The sequence below is a fragment of the Cricetulus griseus genome, chromosome 6 (genome assembly GCF_003668045.3).
Source record: "Cricetulus griseus strain 17A/GY chromosome 6, alternate assembly CriGri-PICRH-1.0, whole genome shotgun sequence".
In the NCBI taxonomy this organism is placed as follows: Eukaryota; Metazoa; Chordata; class Mammalia; order Rodentia; family Cricetidae; genus Cricetulus; species Cricetulus griseus.
The window spans coordinates 20,745,535-20,772,631 of record NC_048599.1 but is presented as its reverse complement, the minus strand read 5'-3'; the positions used below and the strand labels follow the sequence as shown (position 1 = coordinate 20,772,631).

The 27,097-nt window shown below is 46.7% G+C and overlaps 1 protein-coding gene across 2 annotated transcripts in view; it reads left to right on the top strand.

Moving 5' to 3' along the window:
- The window catches only part of Ppp1r16b (protein phosphatase 1 regulatory subunit 16B), a 71,215-nt gene that overhangs the window by 30,969 nt on the left and 13,149 nt on the right, over nt 1-27,097 (top strand). For both annotated transcript variants that reach the window (XM_035447118.1, XM_035447117.1), the window contains exons 2-4: nt 18,055-18,125; nt 23,724-23,869; nt 26,168-26,271. In XM_035447118.1, the coding sequence (XP_035303009.1) occupies nt 18,055-18,125; nt 23,724-23,869; nt 26,168-26,271 (321 nt within the window). The remainder of the gene's footprint in view (nt 1-18,054; nt 18,126-23,723; nt 23,870-26,167; nt 26,272-27,097) is intronic.

Here is a 27,097-nt window from a genome sequence, read left to right as displayed (position 1 = left end):
AGATCCTCTAGAGGTGGAATTATAGGTGCCTGGGAGCTATCTGATGAGCCTGCTTGAAACTGAACTTGGGTCCTCTGCATTTATGGGCCAGGCCATCTCTCTAGTCCCATTTTCTAATCTTGTCTTCAGGGTGTGTGTCAATATAACCATGCTTTTGGCTACTAGCAGTTTTTGTCTTCCCGTGTTTTGTTGAACTGACTGTGCAGGTCACAGAATCTCCTGATAGGACTAACTCTCCTCACCCATGGCCTCAGGCAGCCATTGATCTGCTTTCTAGTTCGTACTTAACTTTGCCTCCATGGAGCACAAGGGGAGACTGTCATCTGTGGCGACTGTTTTGATCAACCTCAAGTTCATTGTCTCCTTACTTTCCCAGAATTCCATTCTGCATCATAGTAATATTGCCACCCCCTCTTCCTCTGTGTTTGTGTCCGCCTGTTTTATACTGGAACATTACTATATTTTTAGCCTCTCTGTTGTTGTGTTTATGCCGTGGCTCTTTGTTCCCAGCACACACTGAACATTTTTCCTTCTTAGCAAGCGAATCTTTACTGTCTTTAGAACAGAGGGGAGGGAAGATTGTTGCATTTATGCTAATGTGAACATTTGACTTAGAGTCATTATGTTCCATGCTTAGATGTGTTTGGGTTTCATCGTTAGTGGTTTCTTTTTGTGACTTCAGTGAAGTGTGTGTGTTTGTGTGTATGTGTGTGTGTGCATGCACGTGTGTGAGTATGTGTGTGTGTGTGTGTGTGTGTGTGTGTGTGTGTGTGTCCTCAGGCTTTGTTCTTCGGGAGTTGGCCACCATGGTTTTTGCTTATTTGTTTTATATTTATATATTATGTGTACCAATGTTTTGCCTACATGTATATAGGAGTACCATGTGCATGTCTGGTGCCCACAGAAACTAGAAGATGTCAGATTCATGACCACTGTGACCATGTGGTCCTGGGAATTGAACCCATTCCTCTAAAAGAATGAGTGCCCTTAACTGCTGAGCCATCTATCCAGCCCCATACACCTTGTTTTTGAGACAAGGTCCCTCATTGATTTGGGGCTCACCAATTTGACTGGGCTGACTGGCTAGTATGTACCAGAGATCTACTTGTTTGTTCTCCAGTTTTGAGATTACAAGTGTATGCCACTGTGCTTGGATTTTCAAAAATTAAAATCCCTCCTCGCACTCACATCCGCATGTGCCATATGTTTGTTCCTTCAAAAGCCAAAAGAGGGCTTCAGGTACCCTAGAGCTAGAGTTACGGGTAGTTGTAGTTGTGAGCTGCCCTACATGGGTACAGGGAACAAAACTTGAGCTCCCTAGAAGAGTAGCAAGTACTTTTGATTGCTGGAGCATCCCTGCAGCCCCAATGCCTGGCTTTTGTACTTAGTTTTAGAGAATGAACTCAGGTCCTCATGCCTGTACCCTCTGGCTGAGACACCTCTTTCACTATATTTTGTGCTCTTTGCTTTCACCTTTTCTTTTCTTTTTTTTTTTTTTTTGTCTTTGCAGAATTTTTTATTTGAATTAGAAACAAGATTGTTTAACATGACAATCCCAGTTCCCTTCTCCCTCCCATCCTCCCCTACCACCCCCCCCAACTAAAACCCTACCTATCACATATCCTTTCTGCTCCCCCTGGGTGTCTTCCATAGGGTGTCATCAGAGTCTATCGTATCCTTTGCGATAGGGCCTAGGCCCACCCCTGTGTGTCTTGGCTCAGGGAGTATTCCTCTATTTGGAATGGGCTCCCAAAGTCCACACCTATGCTAGGGATAAGTACTGAACTACTAGAGGTCCCATAGATTTCCGAGGTTTCCTCACTGAAACCCATGTTCCTGGGGTCTGGATCAGTCCCATGCTGGTATCCCAGCTATCAGTCTGGGGAGCAAGAGTTCCCCGATGTTCAGGTCAGCTGTTTCTGTGGGTTTCACCAGCCTGGTCTGGACCCCTTTGCTCTTCACTCGTCCTTCTCTGCATCTGGATTCCAGTTCAGTTCAGTGATTATTTGTGGGTGTCTGCTTCTACGTCCACCAGCTGCTGGATGAGGGCTATTGGGTGTCAGTCATCAATCTCATTATTAGGGGAGGGCATTTAAGGTAGCCTCTCCTCTGTTGCTTAGATTGTTAGCTGGTGTCATCTTTGTAGATCTCCAGACATTTCCCTAGTGCCTGATTTCTCTGTAAACCTAAAATGTCTCCCTCTATTATGTTATCTTATATTCTTCGCCTGACTCAACCTTTCTGCTCCCTCATGTCCTCTGCATCCCTCCTCTTCTCCCCTTCTCATTCTCCTAGCTCCCTCCCCCCTCTTCCCATGCTCACAATTTGCTCAGGGGATCTTGACTCCTCTTCTCCAGGGGACCATCTGTGTCCCTCTTAGGGTCCTCCTTGTTTACTAACTTCTCTGGCAGTATGGATTGTAGGCTGGTAATCCTTTACTCTATGTCTAAAATCCACATATGAGTGAGTACATACCATGTTTGTCTTTTTGTGATTGGGTTACCTCACTCAGAATGGTTTCTTCTAGTTCCATCCATTTTCTTGCAAATTTCAGGATTCCATTGGTTTTTTTTCTTTTTTTTTTTTTCTGCTGAGTAGTACTCCATTGTGTAAATTACCACATTTTCTCTATCCATTCTTTGTTTGAGGGGCATCTAGGCTGATTCCAGTTTCTGGCTATTACAAATAGTGCTGCTATGAACATTGTTGAACAGATGTCCTTGTTGTATGAATGTGCTTCTTTTGGGTATATGCTAAGAGTGGAATTGCTGGATCTTGTGGTAGACTGATTCCCATTTTCTTGAGGAGTCACCATACTGATTTCCAAAGTGGCTGTACAAGTTGGCACTCCCACCAGCAGTGGAGGAGTGTTCCCCTTTCTCCACATCCTCTCCAGCATAAACTGTCATTGTTGTTTTTGATTTTGGCCATTCTGACAGGAGTAAAATGGTATCTCAGAGTTGTTTTGATTTGCATTTCCCTGATGGCTAAGGATGTTGAACACTTTCTTATGTGTCTTTCAGCCATTTTAGATTCCTCTATTGAGAACTGTATATTTAGTTCTGTACCCCACTTTTTAATAGGATTGTTTGGTGTTTTGGAGACTAGCTTCTTGAGTTCTTTGTATATTTTGGAGATCAGCTCTCTGTCAGAGGTGGGTTTGGTGAATATCTTTTCCCAGTCTGTGGGCTGCCATTTGTCTTGGTGACTAACTGTGTCCTTTGCCTTACATAAGCTTCTCAGTTTCAGGAGGTCCCATTTATCAATTGTTGATCTCAGTGTCTGTGCTACTGGTGTTATGTTCAGGAAGCGTTCTCCTAGACCAAGTAATTCAAGGGTATTTCCCACTTTATCTTCTAATAGGTTCAGTGTGGCTGGATTTATGTTTTTGATCCATTATGGTCTTTGATCCATTATGACTTAAGTTTTGTGCATGGTGATAGGCTTGGGCCTATCTGCAGTCTTCTACATGTCCACATCCAGTTATGCCAGCACCATTTGTTGAAGATGTTCTCTTTGTTCCATCGTATAGATTTGGATTGTTTGTCAAAAATCAGGTGCTCATAGGTATGTGGGTTAATATCAGGGTTTTCAACTTTATTCCATTGGTCTACCTGTCTATTTTTGTGCCAATACCAAGCTATTTTCAGGACTATAGCTCTGTAATAGAGCTTGAAATCAGGGATGGTGATGCCTCCAGAAGTTCCTTTATTGTAAGGGTTGTTTTGGCTATCCTGGGTCTTTTGTTTCTCCATTAAAGTTGAGAATTATTATTTCAAGGTCTGTGAAGAATTGTGTTGGGTTTTGATGGGGATTTCATTGACTCTGTAGATTGCTTTTGGCAAGATCGCCATTTTTACTATGCTGATCCGACCTATCCAAGAGCATGGGAGATCTTTCCATTTTCTGGTATTTTCTTTAATTTATTTCTTTACAGACTCAAAATTCTTAAGGTATACAGGTCTTTCACTTTTTTGGTTAGTGTTACCCCAAGGTATTTTATGTTGTTTGTGGCAATTGTAAAGGGTGATATTTCTCTGATTTCTTTCTCCACCAATGTGTCATCGGTATATAGTAGGGCTAGGGATTTTTTTGAGTCAATCTTGTATTCTGCCACTTTGCTGAAGGTGTTTATCAGCTGTAGGAATTCCCTGGTAGAGTTTTTCGGGTCACTTATGTAGACTATCATATCATCTGCAAATAGTGAGAGTTTGACTTCTTTCTTTCTGATTTGTATTTCCTTGATCTCCTTTTGTTGTCTTATTGCTCTAGCTAGAACTTCAAGGACAATATTGGAGAGGTATGGAGAGAGTGGACAGCCTTGTCTTGTCCCCGATTTTAGAGGAATTGCATTGAGTTTTTCTCTGTTTAATTTGATGTTGGCTGTCGGCTTGCTGTATATTGCTTTTATTATCTTGAGGTATGTTCCTGTTATCCCTGATTTCTCCAAGACCTTTATCATGAAGGGGTGTTGGATGTTGTCAAAGGCTTTTTTGGCATCTACTGAGGTGATCATGTGGTTTTTTTTTTTCCCTCAGTCTGTTTATATGGTGGATTACATTGATGGATTTTCATATGTTGAACCATCCTTGCATCCCTGGGATGAAGCCTACTTGATCATGGTGGATGATTTCTCTGATGTGTTCTTGGATTTGATTTGCCAGTATTTTATTGAGAATTTTTGCATCAATGTTCATGAGAGATATTGGTCTGTAGTTCTCTTTCGTAGTTGTGTCTTTGTGTGGCTTGGTTATCAAGGTTATTGAAGCCTCATAAAAAGAGTTTGGCAATGACCCTTTTGCTTCTATTGTGTGGAATACTTTGAGGAGAATTGGTATTAGCTGTTCCTTGAATTTCTGGTAGAATTCTTCACTTAAGCTATCTGGTCCTGGGCTTTTTTGGTTGGAAGACTTCTGATGACTGCTTCAATTTCATTAGGGGTAATAGGTCTATTTAAGTTGCTTATCTGTTCTTGATTTAATTTTGGTAAGTGAAATCTGTCCAGAAAATTGTCCATTTCCTTTAGATTTTCGAATTTTGAGGAATATAGGTTTTCTAAGTATGACCTGATGATTCTCTGGATTTCCTCTGTGTCTGTTGTTATGTCCCCCTTTTCATTCCTGATTTTATTATTTTGCATTTTCACTCTCTGCTGTTTGGTAAGTTTGGATAAAAGTTTGTCTGTCTTGTTGATTTTCTCAAAGAACCAACTCTTTGTTAGATTGATTCTTTGTATTGTTCTCCTAGTTTCTATTTTATTGATTTCAGCCCTCAATTTGATTATTTCCTGGCATCTGCTCCTCTGGGATGTATTGGCTTCTTTGTGTTCTAAAGCTTTCAGTTGTGCTGTTAATTCTCTAGTATGATTATTCTCCTTTTTTTCATGTGGGCATTTAGCGCTATGAACTTTCCTCTTAGCACTGCTTTCAAAGTGTCCCATAGGTTTGGGTATGTTGTGTCTGCATTCTCATTGAATTCTAGGAAATCTTTAATTTCTTTTTTTATTTCTTCCTCAACCCATGAATTGTGCAATTGGGTCTTACTTAATTTCCATGAGTTTATAGATTTTCTGTAATTCGTGTTGTTGTTGAATTCTAATTTTAAAGCATGGTGGTCTGATAAGATACAGGGGGTTATTTCAATTTTTTTGTACCTGTTGAGGTTTGCTATGTTGCCAAGTATGCCAAGTACTTTTAGAGAAAGTTACATGTGGTGCTGAGAAGAAGGTAAATTGTTTTGTATTTGGATGGAATGTTCTATAGATATCTGTTAAGTCCAATTGCGCCATAACTTCTATTAGTTCCTTTGTTTCTTTGTTAAGTTTCTGTTTGGTGTTCCTGTCCAGTGGTGAGAGTGGGGTGTTGAAGTCCCCCACTATAAGTGTGTGTGGTTTTATATGTGATTTGAGTTTTAGTAATGTTTCTTTTACAAACGTGGATGCCTTTATATTTGGGACACAAATATTCATAATTGAGACTTCATCCTGATGGATTTCTCCTGTGATGAATAGGAAGTGACCTCCTTCATCTCTTTTGATTGATTTTAGTTTAAAGTCCAATTTGTTGGATATTAGGATTGCTACCCCCTCTTGTTCCTTGGGTTTATTTGATTGGAAAATCTTTTCCCAACCTTTAATTCTTAGGTACTGTCTGTCTTTGAAGTTGAGGTGTGTTTCTTGTATGTAGCAGAAGGATGGATTCTGTCTTCTTATCCATTCTGCTAATCTGTCTTCTTACAGTCGAATTAAGACCATTAATGTTGAGGTATATTAATGACAATTGATTGTTCATTCTTTTTTGTTTTTGATTTGGTGATGGTGGTGAAATTATATGTGGGATTCTATCCCTTTTTCCTTTTGGCTGTGGGATTATCTATTGCCTATATTTTTCTGGTTCTAGTTAACTTCTTTGGGTTGCAGTTTTCCTTCCAGAACTTTCTATAGGGCTGGATTTGGTGGATATGTATTGTTTGAATCTGTTTTTGTCATGGAATATCTTGTTTTCTCCATCTATATTGATTGAAAGCTTTGCTGGGTATAGTAGTCTGGACTGGCATCTAGATAGGCATTCTATCTGTAGATAGAATATCTATCCAGGCCCGGTGTTGGTGGCGCACGTCTTTAATCCCAGCACTCAGGAGGCAGAGGCAGGCAGATCTCTGTCTATCCAGGACCTTCTGGCTTTCAGAGTTTCCATGGAAAAGTCAGGGGTAATTCTGATAGGTTTGCCTTTATATGTTACTTGACCTTTTTCCTTTGCTGCTCTTAATATTTTCTCTTTATTCTGTATGTTTGGTGTTTTGATTATTGTGGCAAGGAGTCCTTTTTTTTGGTTCAGTCTATTTGGTGTTCTGTAGACTTCTTGTATTTTCATTGGCATGTCTTTCTTTAGGTTGGGAAAGTTTTCTTCTGTGATTTTGTTAAATATATTTTCTGCACCTTTGAGTTGGTTTTCTTCACCTTCTTCTATACCTATTATTCTTAGGTTTGGTCTTTTCATGATATCCTATATTTCCTGGATATTTTGTGTTAAAGATTTGTTGGACTTAAGATTTTCTTTGGTTGATAAGTCTATTTCTCCTAGTGTATCTTCAACTCCTGAAATTCTCCCTTCCATCTCCTGTATTCTGTTGGTTATGCTTGCATCTGTAGTTCCTGATCATTTACCCAGCTTTTCTATTTCCAGCATTCATTCAGATTGTGCTTTCTTTATTGTCTCTATTTCAGTTTTTAGGTCTTGAACTGTTTCCTTGAGAGATTTGTGGATATCTTGTATTTTTTGGTTTATTTTTTCTTCCATTTCTTTAAGGGATTTTCTCATGTCCTCTTTGAGGTCCTCTATCATTTTCATGAAGATGTTTTTAAGGTCATTCTCTTCTGCTTCATCTTCATTGTGATGTTCAGGTCTTGCTGGTGTATGGTTCCTAATCTCTGGTGGTGTCATATTGGGTTTTCTGTTGTTGAATGTGCTTTTACATTGTCCTCTTCTCATCCTTTCTTCTGGTGGGTGTAGCAGGAGTCTCTTCCTCTCCTGGTGGGTATGGGACCAAGGTTCCCTTCGGGTAGATGCAAACAGTTCCAATACTCTGATGTCTGTCTCTTGTCGTGGATGGAGGTGGCACTATTACCGGGGCCTTGGCAGTGTCTGGGTGTGCTGGATCCCGCTGCCGAGTTCAGATCCGGTGAGCAGGCCCCTGGCATCAGATGTTTCTGAGCAGGGTCACTTAACTGGATGCTTTCACCTTTTCTGTATGTAACAAGGAAGATACAACTCTTGATTGCAATTCTCCATGTGGTTACCTTTAAATGCTTTAGAAATCATATTTAATTTCCTCAGCCAGACAGGTGGAAGCCTGGGCGGGATCTGCTTGTGGCTTGTGTAACACCGTGCTGTTGCAGAGATGCAAGGCATAGTTCCTTTGGAAGTAAACACAGTTGACATCCAGAAAGATAGGCAAAGAAGGCCTGGCTAGCTGTCGAGAGGACAGTGGGATGGGGCCAGAGCCAAGACTCCATGTGGACAAGTAGGAGCTGGAGAATCTGCTCCCTTCAGAAGCCAGTGGCTTCCTGTACTGAAACACTGACAGGATCAGGGAGAAGAATACCAAGTGCTCTGAATCGCTGAACCATCTCTACAGCCCCAGTGGCTGGCTTTTCCACTGGGGTTTTGGAGATTGGCACCAGTTCCAATAGAATCAGCCAGATTAAAAAAAAAACGAGTCTCAGCACTTCCTAGCAAAACAAGCAGGGGCACATCATGTCCGTTCTCTGTTGAATGGGCTGATTGCAGTGCCCATGTCATGGGTGTTTTGGGAGAATGACTGGGACCATAGCATCTTAGCATGGTGTCTTATGCTTGGAAAGTAATCGACCTGTGTTAGATGTTGTTATGATGGCCATGAAGTCATAGTGGAGTCTATATGTGTGTATCTCATACCTGGAAGGGTGGGAATATTTTTATCTAGTCCTTGCCTGGAGATATGAGATAATCGGACCATTTAAAAAATCCAGGAGAGATGGAAAGGGACATGTGCTAAGAGAGATGGGACTGGGAGGGTAAAGGGCGCAAGGAAAGAGGATTGACCATGTGGCATCTGGGGAGAGAGGGGAGCTGAGCAAGTGCAGAACCTTGGAGTGTTCCCTGGCTGCTGGCTAGAGGTTCTGCAGTCCAGGCTTAGGGCAGAAAGATTTCTGAGCAGCTGCTGGGCGTGCTGGAATCCGTGAGGAATTGGAGCTGGTGATGCTGAGGTTGGCTGTGTTCCCAAAGGAACTGGGGAAAGCTTCAGACTTGTGTTGGAAGACACATGGTTCCCTCGCCAGAGTCTTGGAGATTAAGTGCTGTAGGGATCAAAATACCTAAGGGGGAGTTGATGGATAGAAGGTCCGGGAGAGGGAGGGAAGGGAGAGGAGGGGACCATAGGCCATCTTTGAAGCTCTGTTCTCCATGACTCTTCTGGATGCGGTTCTCCCACTTAAGGAGATCTGGTGCAGGCTCTCACGCATTAGCAATTCCCTTCTGCCCTGCCCTGTGTTTCAGAGAGAATGTATATGCCCCCCAAAAATGAACTGTAAACTTTGCACTCCCACTCACTGTATATCTTCACCTGTGCTTTTATTACAAGAGAGAGAAATGGAATTTTGTTTATTTGCTCAACTCAACAAGTGTTTCTGAGCCCTTAGCCCCACAAGCTGGTTCTCCAGACAAGAAAGCTAGGCAGCAAGCATTGTGCACACATGTTATCTGAGCACTTGGGAGGAGGAAGAGGAGTAGTTCAAAGCCAACTTGGGCTACAAAATGAGTTCAAAACCAGTCTGGGATACAGTGTAAGAATCTGTTTTAATCAATCACTCAAGATAGACAAGATTACTCCTTAAAGGGGCTTTCTTGCACACCCTTGACACTAGGTGTAAGTTCCACATGGGCAGAGGCATCTGGTAGCCAGTATTAATGTCTGCCAACCCCCTTTGTCCAACATAGCCACATAACCTGGACATGCCAGCTCTGGAAAGCAGATTGTAGCTACATACATGCCCGGGGTGGCCCTGGCTGTCTTGTCTTGATTATATTGAGGGTATCAGAGATGCTAAGAGAGAAACAGGCCTCTTGGGACAAGTCAGGTGATGAAGATTCTCTCTGAGATGGATGAGTCTGGGTCCTTGTCTGGGGGCACTTTTGTCCATGAGGAAGACAGAGTAGCCCAAAGACAGATTCCGGTCAGTTGGGCAGGGGCCATGTGGGCCTTTTTTCTTACAAGCTCAGTTATGGACTGGGAGCCTGAACTGCATTACAGTAACAAAAGGTGACTCTCTTACCCTGCCTGCCTTCAGAGCTGCTCCACTCTGCCCACATCCGGAGTAGACAGCCTAGCAAAGACAAGGACCCATACACAGCACATTCTAACATTGTGCTTTTACGACTAGACAGACAGTGCATTGTAAAGGTACCCACTAGCCCAGGAGCCAGGGGGTGGGAAGCGGGAGTATCTGAGTCCTCACAGAGTGACATTTAAGATGGGACCTGGAGGCTAAGCAATAACTAACAAAGTTAAGGGAAGTTAAGAAAGGCAGGTTGAAGGAATAGGACCTGAGAAGGCCCAGAGGTACACAAAGATGGTGGGGCCTGGATGGTCCTGAAAGGGGCCCATGGTGGTTGGAGGGATGATGCTGGAGATGCAGGTAGAAGCCAGATGGTGGAGGCTCATGGGGACCAAGTACATTGTGTACTGGGCTTGTCTTGGCTGTCTGGGTACAGTAATGAGGGGAACAGATGCTACTGAGATCTCATGGAATTCCTAGGCCTGATTTGGAGCCCCCTCCTCTTCTCTTCAAGCTGATGCATGGCTCATATACCATTGGATGCAGACTTTTTGAAGTGTGTGCTCCTGTGGTTTTTGGAACAAGGCCCTCCACAGCTGCCATTACTGTCTAATTCTGCTACACGTGCATCATCTCCAAGGGAGGAGACTCTGACCCACAGCAGTTACTTCATTCTGCCTGCCTTACCCCCCCCCGCCCTGTCTTACCACACCCCTGTGCACCTGTCTGCTTCAGACACCTGACAGATATATAGGGTCATATTGCAACAAGAGGTCTTTTTTATCTAGCTTTTGTGACCTACCATGATGCTTTCAGAATTCTTTTGGTGCAGAATAATATTCCATTGCCTGGGATTCCATGTATCCATTCATCAGTTGATGGACACACAGGTTATTCATACTTTGAGATTGCCATGAACAGTGTTGCTGTAAAGATGTGTAAGTTTGTTTTGTTTGGAATATTTGAGATAGGGTTTTAGTGTGTAGTCCTGGCTGGCCTGGAAAGCATGATCCTCCTGAATCCTTTGTGGACACATAGGCTCAGCCCACTAAGTGGAGTCTTTGGGTCATGTGGTCACATGGTCATTTGATATTTATTCCAAAGAAGCCACGCCCTTTCAATCCCACCAGCAGTGGGAGAGAGTTGTAGTCATCCCATATGATGACTGATACTTGCTCTTTTATTTCTGGTCAGTGTCTGAGGGAGAAGAGGGCCCTCAGGATGTGACTCTGAGGGAAACTGGCATCTTCCGGAGTATGGTAGTTTGAATATAATTGCTCCCCATAAGCTATAGGGAGTAGCACTATTAGGAGATATGGCTTTGTTGGAATAAGTATGGCCTTGTTGGAGGAAGTCTGTCACTGTGGGGGTGGGCTTTGAGGTCTCATATATGCTTAAGCCGCACCCAGTGTCTCAGACTACTTCCTGTTCCCTTGGATCAAGATATAGAATTCTCAGCTTCTCCAGCACCATGTCTGCCTGCACGCCACCATGTCCCACCATGATGATAATGAACTGAACCTCTGAATTGTAAGCTACCCAATTAAATGTTTTCCTTTATAAGAATTGCTGTGGTCATGGTGTCTCTTCACAGCAATTGGAACCCTTACTAAGACACTGGGCTACTCTTCACCGTGGCTGACTCATCCACCACCCAGGACCCTGGGAAACTTCCGGAAGAGGCTGTACTGAATCTGTTACTGAGAAACAACCATTACACTTGACTGAGCCTCTGCCCCCCAGCCCGAGGAAGCCATGCTTCCCTGGAAGCAACTATTTCTGGCTATTTCTGCTCCAGGGATGAGCAATGGTGGGTGGAAAGTTGACATTGCTCAGTGGAGTGATTTTGGAAGTGCAGGGAAATGAAGACTAGGATACTGTGCTTTCTGAGTGTCCGGAACTGAGGGTTGGACCCAGGCAATCCTGTCAGCATCTTGAGGAAGGGAAACAGGATCACTGTGGGTAGTTTTTTCCACAGAGGAGGTGTAGTCCCCATGGGTAGCATGTGACAGGAGGAGGAAGAACACCAAGGTGCTTGGAATTAGGGGTGGCATGGGGTCTGCCCAGGATGGAGAGGCAGCAGGAAGATGCACTGTGTGTTGGAAATCATTGCAAAGCTGCCTCTCCTTTGCCACGTGACCTCAGGCTAAATGTCAGCCTCTGTACCTGGGGACCTCATTTGCAAACGGTAATAACAAGGCTATGGCAGTGACTGCTGTCATCATCACTGTCTTCTTTCCCACGTGATGTTCTAGAACACTAAGCTCTGTTGGCAGCAGCTTTGACCTTTCCTTGCACTTTTTGCCATCTATTCTGTGGTTTTAATTTGGCAGTGTTTTGGCAGAGTGGTTCGGTATGCAGGCTTTGGATCCAAACAAGCCTTGGTTCAAATCCCAAGCCTTGGGATGGCAAGATTGCTCAGGGGGTAGAGGTGCTTGCTATACAAGCCTGCCAGCCTGAGTCTGACCCCTGGGACCCGTGTAAAGGCAGAAGGAGAGAACCAACTCATAGAGTTGTCCTTTGACCTCCAGGTGCATACTGTAGTGCATTCATGCCCCCTCCTATCTATCACACACACACACACACACACACACACACACACACACACACACACACACACACACACCACTAATAATAACAATGAAGAAAATGATCTTTTCAATAAAGAAAAATCTTTTCAGCATCAAGCCTTCCACTTCTCCTTACTGTACTTGGGCAAATCATCTCACATGCCCAAATCCTAGTCTTAGTTTCCCATCTATAAAAGGTACAGTTGCCATGGGTCACATGTCCTCCCGACTGGATTGTGAGGACTGGTTCATGTGATGCCTGGAAAGCTCTGTGAGCACAAGGCTCTTCACATTTAGCATTGTGTTGAGAGAGATTTCTTTGCTCTGTCCCCCTGAAACTGTCAGTAAACTGAACCTTGATTCAGAGGATGGAATCCACGCTCAGGTGACCAGAATGAATTATAAGAGTTTTTTTGGCAGACTCAGAGAGAGAGAGAGAGAGAGAGAGAGAGAGAGAGAGAGAGAGAGAGAGACAGACAGACAGACACAGGGAGGGAGGAGAAGAGGCTTAGGAGTTTTGAAGGTCCTTTTGGATCTTGGAGAAGCAGAGGGGAGGGTCATCTGGGCTTTCTTCTTCACTTTTTGGATCTACCAGGTTCATACCCTACTATCTGACTCCTGCATTCTTTTAAATTAATAATAGAACAATTTGGATAACCATTACAATACTGGGTTACAGATGGAGTGAGTGCATAGGGCCTGGGATGAGAGAGAGAAAGGAGTATTGTGTCAGGGAGGAGAAATGATGTGACCTGTTTCCAGTCCGGAGTAGAGATCATGTGAAGTCGGGCTGATAAGTAGGGCTATCCTCCAGATCCCCTCACTTGGATAAAGGGTGCTAGTGGAGGGGCACTTGTCCCTGCCTTCTGTTAACCCCTAATTGTTGCTCTTTGGGTCATTGAGTCCCTCCCTGAGGAGTCTTGTGTCTGCAAGACAACATGAGGAATAACCCTCAGGGCTCAGGGGCAAGCGCCTGCATGAGGCGTGAAGAAAAGGCTCCTGCAGTAAGGAAGGGCAGGGCACCACAGAGAGGTTGACTGCAATCTGAAGGACAAAGAAGAATTTGTTTGCTGGCCCAGGGTGGAAAGAAAGAAGACTTCAGATGCAGGTTCTGTGATGTCGAGGCTGGGGCCCAGGAGTCCAGCTTTGGTTGGTTTGGAAAATGACAGAAGCCAGTGCAGCAGAATCGGCAGTCAGGGAGGGAGCAGGGAGGATTTGGAGGGAGAAGTGGGGACTGGTTCATGCAGGAACTTGATGCAGTAGAAAAGACGTGACTGGGAAGAAAAGATGGTGATCATGAGCATGCCTCTCAAGTCATCTGGTTAGATGGCAGCAGGTGGGCCTGGGGCACCCTGGGGAGCTGCATCTTGCTCAAGGTCCATCTGCTGTAGGAAGACCCTGCTGTCATCTTGCATCAGTCCTCAGGTGCAGGAGCAGGGCCCATCCCTGAGCTCGCAAGTCACTCACCAGCTCATGGTCAAGCGGTGAGCTCTAGGGGACAAGGTGGGTCAGATGGCAAAGGAAAGCACAGTCTTGTCAGTGGTGACTTTTGCCTGTGAAGGCAGCTGCCACCAGCTTCCTCCAGGGAAGACCCCATGCAGCCCTGCGCTGCAGCTGGAGAGCAAAAGAGCAGATGGCCTTGCTGGCCCAGATTCCAGCCAGATTGCCTGGGAGGTGTGGGTGGAGTGCAGGGGGGCACCGGGATATGTGGGGGAGGGGACCAGGAGCCACCGCTTGCCATCAAGAGGTGTTTTTGTTCTGGGGCAGGCCCACGGGGTGTTCTGTCCACTGGGGAACAGGGATGTCCTCCAAGGCCTCTTTCTGGTCTTACTTGCATTTGTTAAAGTTCCATGAAGAGAGACTGCTTCCGTCTGTGAGGCCTGGCTTGAAAGCTTGTGGGTGATTTTCAATGCCCATGGGAACATCCCCAGTACCCAGTACCCAGTGCCCAACCCAGGTAGGACCTAGGTGTAGCTCACCAGTTAGTTTCAGTGTTTATTCTCTCAGCTGATAATAGTAGCACTTAGACCTTCTCTTACTAAATCCTCACAGCACCTTAAAAAAGAAGTCCTCATTTGATCCCCACTTTATAGCTAAGGACCTGAAGGCTGAAGCCACAGCTAAACACATACTGGAGAACAGATGGTTCACTCTGATAAACTGATGACCAAGCCTGGAAGCTGGGGTCTGGTGGGCAGGAAGCAGCCCCAAGAGCAGCAACCAGGAGAGAAGCTGGCACTCCTGGCTAGAGAAGAAAGTGTGACCCTTTTGGCTTTGTGCTTCCTGAGCCCCTGTCAATCCTTAGACCCCAGTCTGCCTCCCTACATTGTTCAGGATGCTCATGGAGTAAGTCATGAATCCAGAAGGGTAAATGGAAGATCTCAGCATAGCCATGTGCAGGCCAAGTGCAACTTCCAAGTGTGCCATTCACACAGACTGATGACAATAATCTGGCCTCTGAGTTGGTTGAGATGGGAGCCCTAGGTGGGGCCACACTCTGTAGGTCCTTGAAAACCAAGCCTCTGCAGACCTTACCACACAGGATCTACCATGGCAATGGGTGCTGCGGTCTATCTTGACACTCAGCTCTGCCTCTCTGGGATGAACACAGTGCAAGTGACCCATCACCAGGCTGAGTTTCTTCTGTCCTGCTTGTGGGAGCCCTTCTGTCTGTGGTGGGGAGCAGGGGCGAAGGTCATCTGCTGTTCAGCTGGTCTCAGAAGCATCCCCTCCTGTCTACAGCCCCCCTCAGCTTGGTTTATGGAACTGAGTAGTAGATCCTCGGCTTCTAATCCCAGTACCTCTAAAAACAAAACAAAACAACAGAAAAACCACTGAGCAGACAAGCACAGAGTCCGCCTTCTTGCTGAACACAGAGAAAGGGAGCTGGCTGTGTGCTGGGTAGTGGGGCTTTGCTCCAGGGAGCCGGGCTCAGAGCCAGGCTCTGGCCTCCTAGTGAGAGCTGCTGAGGCAGCCTTGGCTTGTGGGTATTAAGGGTTTCTTCGAGCTGGAGATGATTTGTCCCACTTCTTGGGATGAAAATAACTGCCCGACTTCAGGGTAATTACATGGCTTGGGCTCCCACACAGTGCAGAGAGCCCCCCGATAATTACTGTGCAAATGCTGCTGTTGGCGGCTGATGCTATTTCCTGCCTCAGAGTCTTCTGGAAAGGAAGCCTGAGCCATCATCCATCTAGACAACTAGAATCTGCTCATGTGAGAAGAACCTTCTAGAAACAGTTCCCTGACAGGGTCCTAATGTCCACTTCTCTCCCCTAGAACCACCTGTTAGGTGCAGGGCACCATTGGCAGCCCAGATACAAGCTGGGCCTGGGGTGGTCAGTGCCTGTGTTAGTCATTTCTTATCACTGTGACAAAAACATCTGACAAAGCCACTTAGGGGAGGGAGGGTTTGGCTTACAGTCCCAGGGTACAGTCCCTCGTGGAAGGGAAGGCATGGTGGAAGGAGAGAAAGGTGACTGGTCACTTTGTACCCACAGCCAGGAAGCAGAGAGTAATGAACCTTGGTCCTCAGCTCTTTTTGTTTTATTCAGTCCAGGATGGCCTATGAGATAGTGCTGTCCACGTTCAGAATGGGACTTCTCACTTCAGGTGAACATCTCTGGAAAAATCCTCAAAGACATGGTGATTCCAACTCCAGTCAACAATGGAGATAGCTGTCTTGGTGGCTTTGCCATCATCTCCTCAAGTAGCCCTGGGCTAGAGCCACCTACTGAGTGGTTCTACCAAGCTCTGTAGGAAGCACCTGCATGTGGGCAGAACTTCCTGTTATAGCAGTTGTCTGTCCCTTGAAGTTAGCCCTCAAGATGGTCTGTGGTAGTCTAAGGTGGAGAGCCTGTATGTATTTTCTTAATATTTATTTATTTATTTATACATTATGTGAGCATCTGTACCACATGCATGTCTGGTGACAGAATGTTAGAAGAGGGTATTGGATCCCCTGGAACTGGAATTGCAGATGGTTATAAGCTGCCAAGTGGGTGCAAGGAACTGAACCTGAATACTCTCTCTGCAAGAGCTACCAATGCTTTTTATCACTGAGTCATCTCTCCAGCCCTGAGCCTGTGTCTTTGAGATGGGCTAGGGAACTGCCAAGGATGTCAAGGTCCCGGAGGAGTTTCTGAGGATTCATTGTGTGTCAGGCCTTAGGAACAGAGTCGTGAACACCAGGCTACATTCTGCTTTCTTGGGCCTAGTGCTCAGCAGGCAGGCAGATACAAAACCTGTAATTACTCAGTCATACAGTGTGGCTGTAATATGGTTGTCCGTGAAGATATATAGCAGGGAGGGACCAGAGAGTTTGACTGAGACCTAAAGGATGAGGAATGAGGCAGATATGTGTACATATGCATGTGTGTATGTATAACATTGCACACATGCTCAGATGCATGTTAGAGAGGGTGCCTGGATTTGTGGATATATGCATGGATGGAGAGATAATTGAGTCTTCCAGGCAACCAGAATAGGCTATGCATAAAGCTCAGAGGTCAGAGGATGTGTGATTATTTAGCCGACACAAACTACTGTTGCAGAAAATGTTAGGAGTTCAAGAAATGAAGGTGGAGGGGCAGGTGGACAGGATTAACTCACAAGCCTTTCACTGCACAGCTTCAGAGGGAGTTAGTCTCCAAACCACAATATGAACGGTGCCCCATGGAATCGGGCAAGGCAGTGACCTGAAGCGGGGATCGTGTCAACGTGCAAGACTTTACATCCAAGGCAGGGGTAGAAGATGCTATTCTCAGAGCAGTGGGGCGGGGCAGAGAATGGTTAGAACATATGAAGCTGATTTCCATTTGCAATGCCTGAAAGCAGCAGTGTCCCCTAGAACTTTCTATGAAGATTGGCACCCTTGATTTCTATTCTTTCCACTTTGTACCACTCTGCTGAGCAGAGAGGTGGACACTGTGTTTTACATGAATATTAATCCCAGTGTAAATGACCACAATAGCTTGATGTGGCCTGTGGCTCCATAGGGGACAGTGCAGCTGGAGAGCCCACCTGTGCCGTGCATCTTGAGCAAGGCTGATGGAGACATTTTCTTGCTGGGGTGAGGCCTAAACTTCCCCTTCATCTGCATGTCCTCAGGCAGCTGCCCCTTGACTAGTCCTCTGGCCCAGAATTCCACTTGCCTACTCACTGCTCTGCTTAGGGAAGCTGGGTCCAGAGAGGAGGGAAGCTGAGGCAGGAGAATTGAAATTTGAGACCTCCTTGAGTTACATAGCAAGTTTCAGACTAGCCGGGACTACTAAGCAAGGCTTTCTCTCAAAACAAAAAAGGCCAGTGGTACACCTAGCTCAGTGGTAGAGTACTTGGTTAGCATGCACAAGGCCTCATCCCCAGCACTGCCAAGAACAACCCCCCCCCCAACTGCTCAGATCAGTGACTGGCCCAGAGGAAGGCAGGACAGTTGTCAGCCCTTGTATATGTGACCCAGGATAAGACAGGTACTGCTTGGAAATCCTAGACCAAAGACCTAGGTTCTGTGCCTCATTTTCCTCATCTGTGAAATGGGGATGGTGTTAGCATCCCATTATCCTTCTGCTGGGAGTAAGCAAGACCATTTGTGTTGGGGCATGGGGGAGGGTGTCTTCTTGGGTTCCTACAAGTGTGTGACAGTAACCTCACTCCTGTCCCTTCCTCTTGCAGTACGCTACTTCCTGAAGAACAAGGTCAGCCCTGATTTGTGTAATGAGGATGGACTCACAGCCTTGCACCAGGTAAGCAGGCCTCTCTGGGCTCCCCTGGCCTCCCTGTTCCTTGATAACAGATACCCCAAATCCTCAGAGAAGTGGAGATGATGAGAGAAGGGCACAGAGAGTCCAGCTGAAAGGCTTTTGTCCTTTGGAGATGTGTGTGTCTGTCACAAACAAGTTCTTAGAGCCCCTGGTGCACAAACACACATACACAGTGACAGGCTCTGAGGACAGGGGTCCTTTGTTCACTGTGTGCTCACAGCCTGTGAGAAAATTGGTATAGAGGTTGAGAATTGACAGAGTGCAGTCACAGCCACCAGGCCATCCACTCACCCTGAGGACAAAGTTGCTTGACTTGGTTGTCTAAGGTCACATAGCCAAGAACTATGGTCATGAAGCACGTGCTGTCCAACAAAGGGAGTGTGGTGACAGCCCTCCCTGTCTGGGGACAGCCTTGGCTGTCGCCACCCACATGGAAGCTTTACCTTCCATGGCCTTCATGTTCAGTTGAGTCTTGCTGTTAATTCTTTTCTCTCAAACCTGAAAGTTTACTCAAGTTCAGAACTCTCTAGTATCTTCTTCCTAATGCTGAGGGTAGAGGACAAACCTTGGCTATTCTGCACAAGACCCTTAAGGTCTGTCCTGCCCAGTCTCTGTCCCTCCCCCAGTTCCCAGGCTAGGTCACTGCCTTTCAGGTCCTGCACAGTGGTCTCTTCCCCACTGCTTGTTTTACATTGCCCTGTGTTCTCACCTCCTGTCCCCAGGAAGAGCTTGAGATCTGGGCTATAACAAGTGACCCCTCCTCTCTAATCATTTAGCACTAGGGTGCCACTCTGAGGTTGCCTTATCTCAGACCCTGAGCCTCACCACAGCCCAGCCTGTCTTCTTATCCATTGTGTTCCATCTATCCATTCCATTGTAGCATCTTTCCCCATGTTACATATGGTAGGTATTCAGCATGTGCACGTTGCATTGGTGAGTGGCCTCACTGAAGCTTCTCTGTGCCATCACTGGAGTATTTAGTGGATGGGCTTGAGTGCAGCCTGATGGGGAGAAACAAGGCAACTAAAACCCCATGGACGGAGACAAGCCACACATTCTCTGCCCATAGATGCTGGGACAAGGCCTTGTCCACAGCCTTCAGCTTTGAGCCTGAGGGCTGTCTGCATGTACTCTTCACCCTTACTCCAGGGCTTCAGGCACCCACACTTTGGCCACCATCTCAGTAATCTCATGGATCTTGCTCTTGGGAAATCACCCAAACTCCAGCTCCATTCACTCTGGAGTTCTGAGGATGCTCCTGAGGCAAGATCCCCTGTCCAGTATGGATTTGGGACCTAGAAGGCAACCTCTGAGGATAGGCAGTATTAACCAGGGGAACAGTGACAGAATGGCCATCAGGATAGAGTCAGATTGAGTCCTGGAACCGTCACTCACGTGCATGTGGCCTTGAACAAATTCCTTAAGCTCTCTGTGCCTTAGTTTCCTCACCTGTGAAAGGGAAACAGTGTTCATCTCCTTGGGTTGTAGAGATGATTAAATGACCACCTGTGAAAAGCTTTTCGAGCAATGCTCACCACAGAATATGCAGTAATCAGGCTGGAGTGATGTGGGAGGTCCTTCTGTATGCTGCAAATATGTGTTGCTTTTAGTGGTTGATGAATAAAGCTGTTTTGGCCAATGGACAGGCGGGATTTAACTAGATGGGAATTCCAAACAAAGGGCAAGGAAAAGAAAGACAAAGGACAGATGCCATGTAGCCACAGGAGGGTAGGGTGCATTCTCAGGTAAGATAAGGCCCGGTGGAGATACACAGATTAATAGCTATGGGTTAATAATTAAGAGACAGCTAGCCAGTAAGAAGTCTAAGCCATTGGCTAAACAATTATAAATATATATTAAGTCTCTGAGTGGTTATTTCATTAAGCAGCTGTGGGACCTCATAGGTGGCAGGTCCAGTGGGATGCAAACTAGACAGGAAAATCTCCATTTACATCAGAGAGAAGGCTCTGTGGCTAAGAGCACATACTGCTCTTGCAGAGAGGACCAGTGTTCAGTTCCTAGCTCCTGTGTCAGACTGAGCAACAGCTCCAGGGGCTCTGATGCCCTCTGCTGGTTTTCATGAGCACATGCATGCACACATGCACATACCTACATATACACGTATACACGTAATGAAAGATTTCAAATAATCTAAAAGATTTGAGTTTTGATTACAGTTTATCATGTGACTACTTCAAAAGCACTTCAGTGGTATATCTCATTTTGATCCTCATAGTGACCCTCTAAAACGTTGTTATTCCCATTTTACATCTCAAGAAACAGAACCTCAGGGCAGCTCTATTCTGTAGAATTGTCCACAAAGGTGGGAATAACTGTTCTATGTGTCTATGTGGACCAATAAAGTAGCCATAGAGTTGTGTGGCTGGTGAGACAAGAACTGGATTCTAACTCTTATTTAATTTTAGTGAGTTGAAATACAGATTGACTATGTTAGATGTGAAATCTCTGGGATCTAAGTCAAACGGTGAACCATGGCTGAGCTAGAGTTAACATCAGTAGCCTCGACTGTCTGGGTACAGTGTTTAGCAGAGTCCCAGGAGCTCTCTCTAGGGTGCTATTCTTGCCTTTGTGAACTTCTTTTGTGGGGACTCTCTCCTGGGCTAGGGTTCCTTCCATTTCTCACCACTCCACCTCCTTGTCTTCCTGTTGATCACATGACTTCCTCAGGTCTAGTTTCTCCTTTGGGGCACTGGGCCTCTGAAGCATAAGGAGGGAAAAACTCTGCAGGGTCTGAGCCTAACTGTGTAGAACTCACCCCTGACTCTACTACCAGCCCCACACCTGCCTTGGGCTCTATCTTGGGATGGTCCTTAGGAGGCATCTGCCCCCACTGGCCCACAGACTCTCATTCTCAATCCCTTTTTGCTCACCTGCTCTTGTGTCAGATGCTCTGCTAGGGACAGGGAGTTAGGAAGTGTCTGTTCTTCCCAGACTGTGTGGTGTGATGTGACCACAGGCATAGAAATAAGCAGCTGAGCTGAGGTGGTGTGGGAGCAGAGGTCTCTGGACAGCTCGCAGCTGGGAGCTGGTGACTTGCCTCAAAGGAGAACTGAGACAGGCTCCGAAGAGGAAGGACACCTGCGCTGGGACTTGAAGAAAGTGTTTGTGTGAGTGTGAGAAAGAGTTTTCCAGAAAGAAAAGGAACAGCATTAGAGCAGAGGGAACAGCTCCAGAGGCATGAGGAAGTAACCCAGCCTTTCGAGTGTGAGCTGGAAGGAGTACTTAGAAGGCAGAGTGGGAGGCAGGAGGGGCCAGCTTGAGAACAGGACCTTTGGAGATGGACTGTTTCACTTTTAATCCAACACTGTCGATATTGATTGTGCCATTGTGTGGGTACCTTATGTTTTGTTTAATTTTTGTAGGCTCTTACTATGCAGCCGAGGCTAGTCTTGAACTAATGATCCTTCTGCCTTACCTCCCTAGTACTGAGGTAGTTGGATGCTGCTGGGTTGTAACCTTGAGTGAATCTATTTCTTATTATGTGTGTGGCTTTGTGCTTCTCTGTTCCAGAAGGAAGGAGAGAACCACTGCTCCATTTTGAGGGTTAAATGCTACAGTGAGAGGCTAAAGCGAATTCTAGTGACAGGCCTTGTAGGTCTTCCGGAAGCAACAGCTATTACTACTGATAATGAAGTGACATGCTGGGATCGCCCAGCTGGGTATTGTTGCATACAACATGGGAGACTGGGGCACCTGCAGCGCCTCCCGAGGCTCACCAAGGAGTGCAGGTCTGCTTCTCTGGGTCATGAGGAACCTTCTGAGGTTTGCAGATGTCACAGTACAGCAGAGAGCATCTGGAGGTAGAGCTGATGCAGTGCCCCCTGGGCAGCAGGGATGGAGACAGACACTTGAGAGACAAGCACTCAGCTGGCTCTGTATTAGAAGAGAAGAGGCAGGAGGAGTCAGCCTGCTGCAGGGGCCATTTCTCTCCGAGGTTCCACAGTGATTACAGGGCTTGCTCCCCCTCCCCCCCCCACACCACACGGCATGTGCATCCCTTTTGCAGTCCTGGGACCACTCTCATAAAACTCCACAGCTCTGGGTGTGCAGTCAGTCCCCTGGTACTCCTGTCTCCTTACAACTGGACGCTGCCCCCACATGTCTTTCTTGCTGTCTACCTATGCCTGGCTTCAGTGCCTGTGTCTCCCTCTACTGGCTGTCTTAAGACACTGCATGGTTCTCCGGCCTTCCCAATGGGCTGTATCTTTCTTTCTGTGTCTGTCCAGAACGGTACCTTGAGACCCAGCCATACTGGACCAGCTGGCAGAAAGAACTGGCTCTCTGGCACCATCTGTGCACATGGCTGCTCCTTTCCTGCGTGTTCTTCTGGTCCTGGCTGGCTGGAGATATGCTGGGAGCTGTGGTGGTGTCCCACACCACAACCATCTGGTGTCATGGGCTCACATAGGTGCCTCCAATCCTTCTGCAGGCTTCCATGTTCGCCTTCCTATATATGTGTAGTTACTTACATTGGTCAGGCCACCACCATCTCCAAACTAGGTGACTTCAACATAGCTTCTCTCTGTCCGCGTGCGTGTGTCTGTCTGTCTGTCTGTGTGTGTGTGTGCGCGCGCGCGCACATAGTCATGGAAACACAGACAGACACACACACACACAGACACACAGACAGACAGACAGACACACACACACACACACACACACACACACACACACACACACACACTGTTCTTCACATGGAACTAGCAGAGTGAAATGTTCTTTGTTTTTGTTTTTAATAAACAAGTCAGGTTGTGCTACTTATATAAGGACAGTTCCCCATCTCCTGTTGCTCTGAAGACCAAATCTGGCTTATTTGGACAGGAAGGGTTATCTTATGTCCCCTGAATCACCGCAGAGTGACCACTGATGTCATCTTCTGCCCCCACCTCTATTGTCCCTGGGTGAGGCTGTGTTCCTTGGGGAGTCTTTCACTCCCTGTCCCTGGGACCTGTGTTCTCTTGGGGGAGCTGCAGAATCGGGCCTTCCCCCTTGCTTGTGCTCACTCAAGCACAGACAGGCTATCTCCTTCAAGCGACTGTGCCAGGGTCCCCAGAACCTGCTGAGAGGAATCTTAGTCACTTGGGAACCTCTGCAATATTTGCATTGCCAGATCAGAAACTCTTAAAAGTTTCAAACAGCAGTGCAGGGTGATACTTTAGAGGTCAATACCCCAAAGGAGGGTGTGGGCCGGGACCCCAAACACACCTGAGCAATCTTGCTTGAGTTGGAGGTGATTTAAGACTTCCTCTTAGGATGTTGCCTGCTGCAGAAAGCCGTCTGGGATTTTTAAAGCCCATTCAAATTGAATGCAGCTCCACTAACACTTTATAATATAGCTGACTGGGGCTGTTTGCTGAGGCTATTTTTATCTTGCTCGTTATCAACGTCTGTTTTACACAATAAGGAGACTGACTCTAAGAGTAAGATGCCTTGCCCAAAGTTACAGAGCTGGATTCGAACTCGGGCTGTCTCCACCGTCCTTGTTGTGAGTGTAGTGTGTCCCTACCAGGGTGCTGGGCCATGCCTGGCCTCACTCTGCCACCTCTGTGTCCCTCCCAGTGCTGCATTGACAACTTTGAAGAAATCGTGAAACTGTTGCTTTCCCATGGTGCAAACGTGAACGCCAAGGACAATGAGCTGTGGACACCCCTGCACGCTGCAGCCACCTGCGGCCACATCAACCTGGTGAAGATCCTCGTGCAGTAGTACGTGCCCCTCCCTCCCCAGGGCAGCCTGCCCTCCCCTCTGTGGTTGGCCTTTTCCATGTGCAATAGTTAGTCTTCCGTTCTTCCTGCTCTTCGAGTCCCCTTCTCCATCCCCGCCATCAATTTCCTTCTCTCTCTCTTCCTTCCCTAAATTCCCTTTCTCTGTGTGTGTGTGTTTACTTGCCCCCAGTTCCTTGGGGGCAGTGGAAAGAATCCATGGAGCTGCATTTCATTTCAGTGGTTCCCCAGGTATTTTTGCCATGTCTCTTTCTTGCCATCACTCCTGATTTCTCCATCTTTTCTACTGTTTCTTTCTTTTACAGTTTTTACTCGATTTATAGTTTTTGTGTCAAAATGCCAATCTCATATAATTCACACATTTTGCCATTTTTAAGTGTACAGTCCATGCTGTTTCATGCATCCACCTTGTCGGCTACTCACCACCACCCATCTCCAGCTTGCTTCACCTTGCACAGGTCACAGCTATTTGACCACGACTCCTCCCAGCCCCATCTACGTCTCCCCTACCGTGACTATCGCTCTCTCTGACTCTCGGCTGCAGCTGCTCATTTAGTGGAAACATGTTTATCTTTTCGTGACTGGGTTATTTCACTTGCCATAATGTCCTCAAGGTTCATCCATGTTGTAATGGGCTCAGAGACAAGACTGTTTATCCTCTTGTTCATTGATGGGTGCTGGGCGCTGCTACCCTTTCACCCTAGCATGTGTGCACAGATCTCTCTTCAGGACCTGGCTTCCCATTGATTTGAAAATATACCCAGATGTGGAATTGCTGGGTTATATGATAGCCATTTTTAATTTTAAAGGGATTTATCTGCTGCTTTTCCAGCTATCCTTCCATTTTACATGTTGACCTGTGTCCTGTGCCTGGCCCTGGACACATGGGGCAGGAAAGCAAGACCAGTGGGTGGGGTCCTAGAGACTGACAGCATCTTAGTGCAGGGAGTCAGGAGGGGAGATGGAGAGCAAGGGACCACTCACACAGGTCTTGGCAGAGCATCAGAGACCCATTAGGTGCCTCCCAGGAGGGCCCAGAGGTTAGGGGAAGTAGTTCTTTTCTGCTGTCTGTATTGGAATCACCTGAAGCAAAATACATGTTCCCAGGCCTCCTGGGTTCCTTGGGGGCAGTGGAAAGAATCCATGGAGCTGCATTTCATTTCAGTGGTTCCCCAGGTATTTTTGCCATATAGTGCCCACAGCCACACATGGATCCTGCTCTAGTCTCTGCTGCTGTGATAAATACCAACAGAACACAACATAGGGGAGAAAGGATTTATTCAGTGGCTTACAGCTCTGGGTTTCAGTCCTTCATTGTGGGGAAATGAACTTGAATAACTTGAAGCAGCTAATCCTGCAGTCAAGGGCAGAGAGAAATGACTGTACAGATTGTTTAGCACTTAGCTTTCTCTGCCCCTACACAGTCTGGGGCCCCAAACCCAGAAATGATGCTGCTCACTTTTGGGCTGGGCCTTTCCACATAATGAAAACAGTCAAGAGAGTCCCTCATAGACATGATTATGGACCAATGTGATCTAGCCAAGGCTTCACTGAGATCCTTCCCAAGCAGTTCTCAGTCATGTCCCATTAGAATTACTCATCACAGGTGCTTTGACCTAGAGGGTGAGTTCTTCCATGGGGCCCCAGGGCTCTGTTGTGCCCACGCTCTGGTCAGCTCTTTGGGTGAGGGATTGAAAGAGGACACACACGCATACTGGTGAAGGTTGGCATAGTGAGCCATGGAGTAAAAAGGGCTGACCCGTGAGAGACCTGAGTTTGGATCTTGACCCTATCGTATCCAAGCTGTGTGGCCTGAGACACATCATTGTGCCTTTCTGAGTCATTGTCTCCTCTTGAGTGAGGTGAGGCCCACAGCAGCACCCCTCAGGGGAGTGGGGGAGACTCCTTAAGGTAATATGTGCAAAGGACTTACTTTTAGTCTGGTTCCAAGCAGGTAGCAGGGGACAGGTCCTGCTCCTGTTTACACCATATTATTGTTGTTATCTGAGAGGGCTTTGGCCTCTGTCTGGAAGCGCCCATCTGCTGATGGAGCACATCTGAGACCTTGGTCCCTTCCTGCTGGGACCCTGAGATTCGGAAACACTGCATTCCAGGATATGTGGTGGGAAGGGAAGGACATCACTTAGCTGGGAGACACCTAGGTGGGGTCATGGCTGCTGGAAAGTGCAGGGAGTCTGTGGGTGGGAAGCTAGATGATGGAGACCACCAGGCCAACCCAGACACACCTGCTTTGCTCTCACTCTGACCCTTTCTCTGCAGTGGGGCTGACTTGCTTGCTGTCAACTCCGATGGGAACATGCCATATGACCTCTGCGAGGATGAGCCCACCCTGGATGTCATTGAGACCTGCATGGCATACCAAGGCAAGGGGGAGCTGTATGTTATACCATGGGCACAGTGAGGTACTGCAGTGAGCATGGTTTCAATGGATGGGAACAGCATTAGCTGGCTATGTACCTGCCAGCCTCGTGCTTAGCTCCCAATAACTGGGACAGGTCCTTGTTATTATTGTCATCTGTATGATTAAAAGATAGGGACATGAAAGGGCCTTGGAACATGTGCCATGTAGAGGGAGCTATTGTTCTCCCTGTCACCCACACACACAGGCGGCCTCAGCTGGCCTCCTATTTGTCAGCTGTGACAATTCAGTTCAGTCAACACTCACCATAAAGATGTGTCCCCGTTTGGGAACATGGTAAAAAGTCAAGAACATTTGCGGGTGCTGCTTGGTGCCAGGCACCAAACTGGCTGCCAGGGGCCCAGATAAACAAGATGTGTGCTGTTCTCGGCTCGCAGTGAGCTTCGGAGACAAGCACGTGTAACAGCAGGAGACACCTGCCCGTCCCAGCTCCCAAATGCATGCCTGCAAAGCAGTCTCTAGTAAAAATGGTCTTAAACCCAGACCTGTAGCTGTGGCCCAAGGTCTTGCCAGACCCTCACCTCACCTCTCCCCAGATCTCTGTGGCCGCTGTTGATTTGGCTTCTGTCCTCCCTGGTACCTGCATTTTCCCCACTAAATCCTGTAGAAAGTTTTAAAATAACTTTTGTGCCAACCCAGTGAAACTACAGACTCCCAGTGGACTTATGAAGCTGCTGGAGTATGAAGGAAGCCAGCTGGATCATTTTTCAACATAGCTACCACAATATTTTAAAATGTGCTACATAATTCTTTCAATGATTGGATGCTGT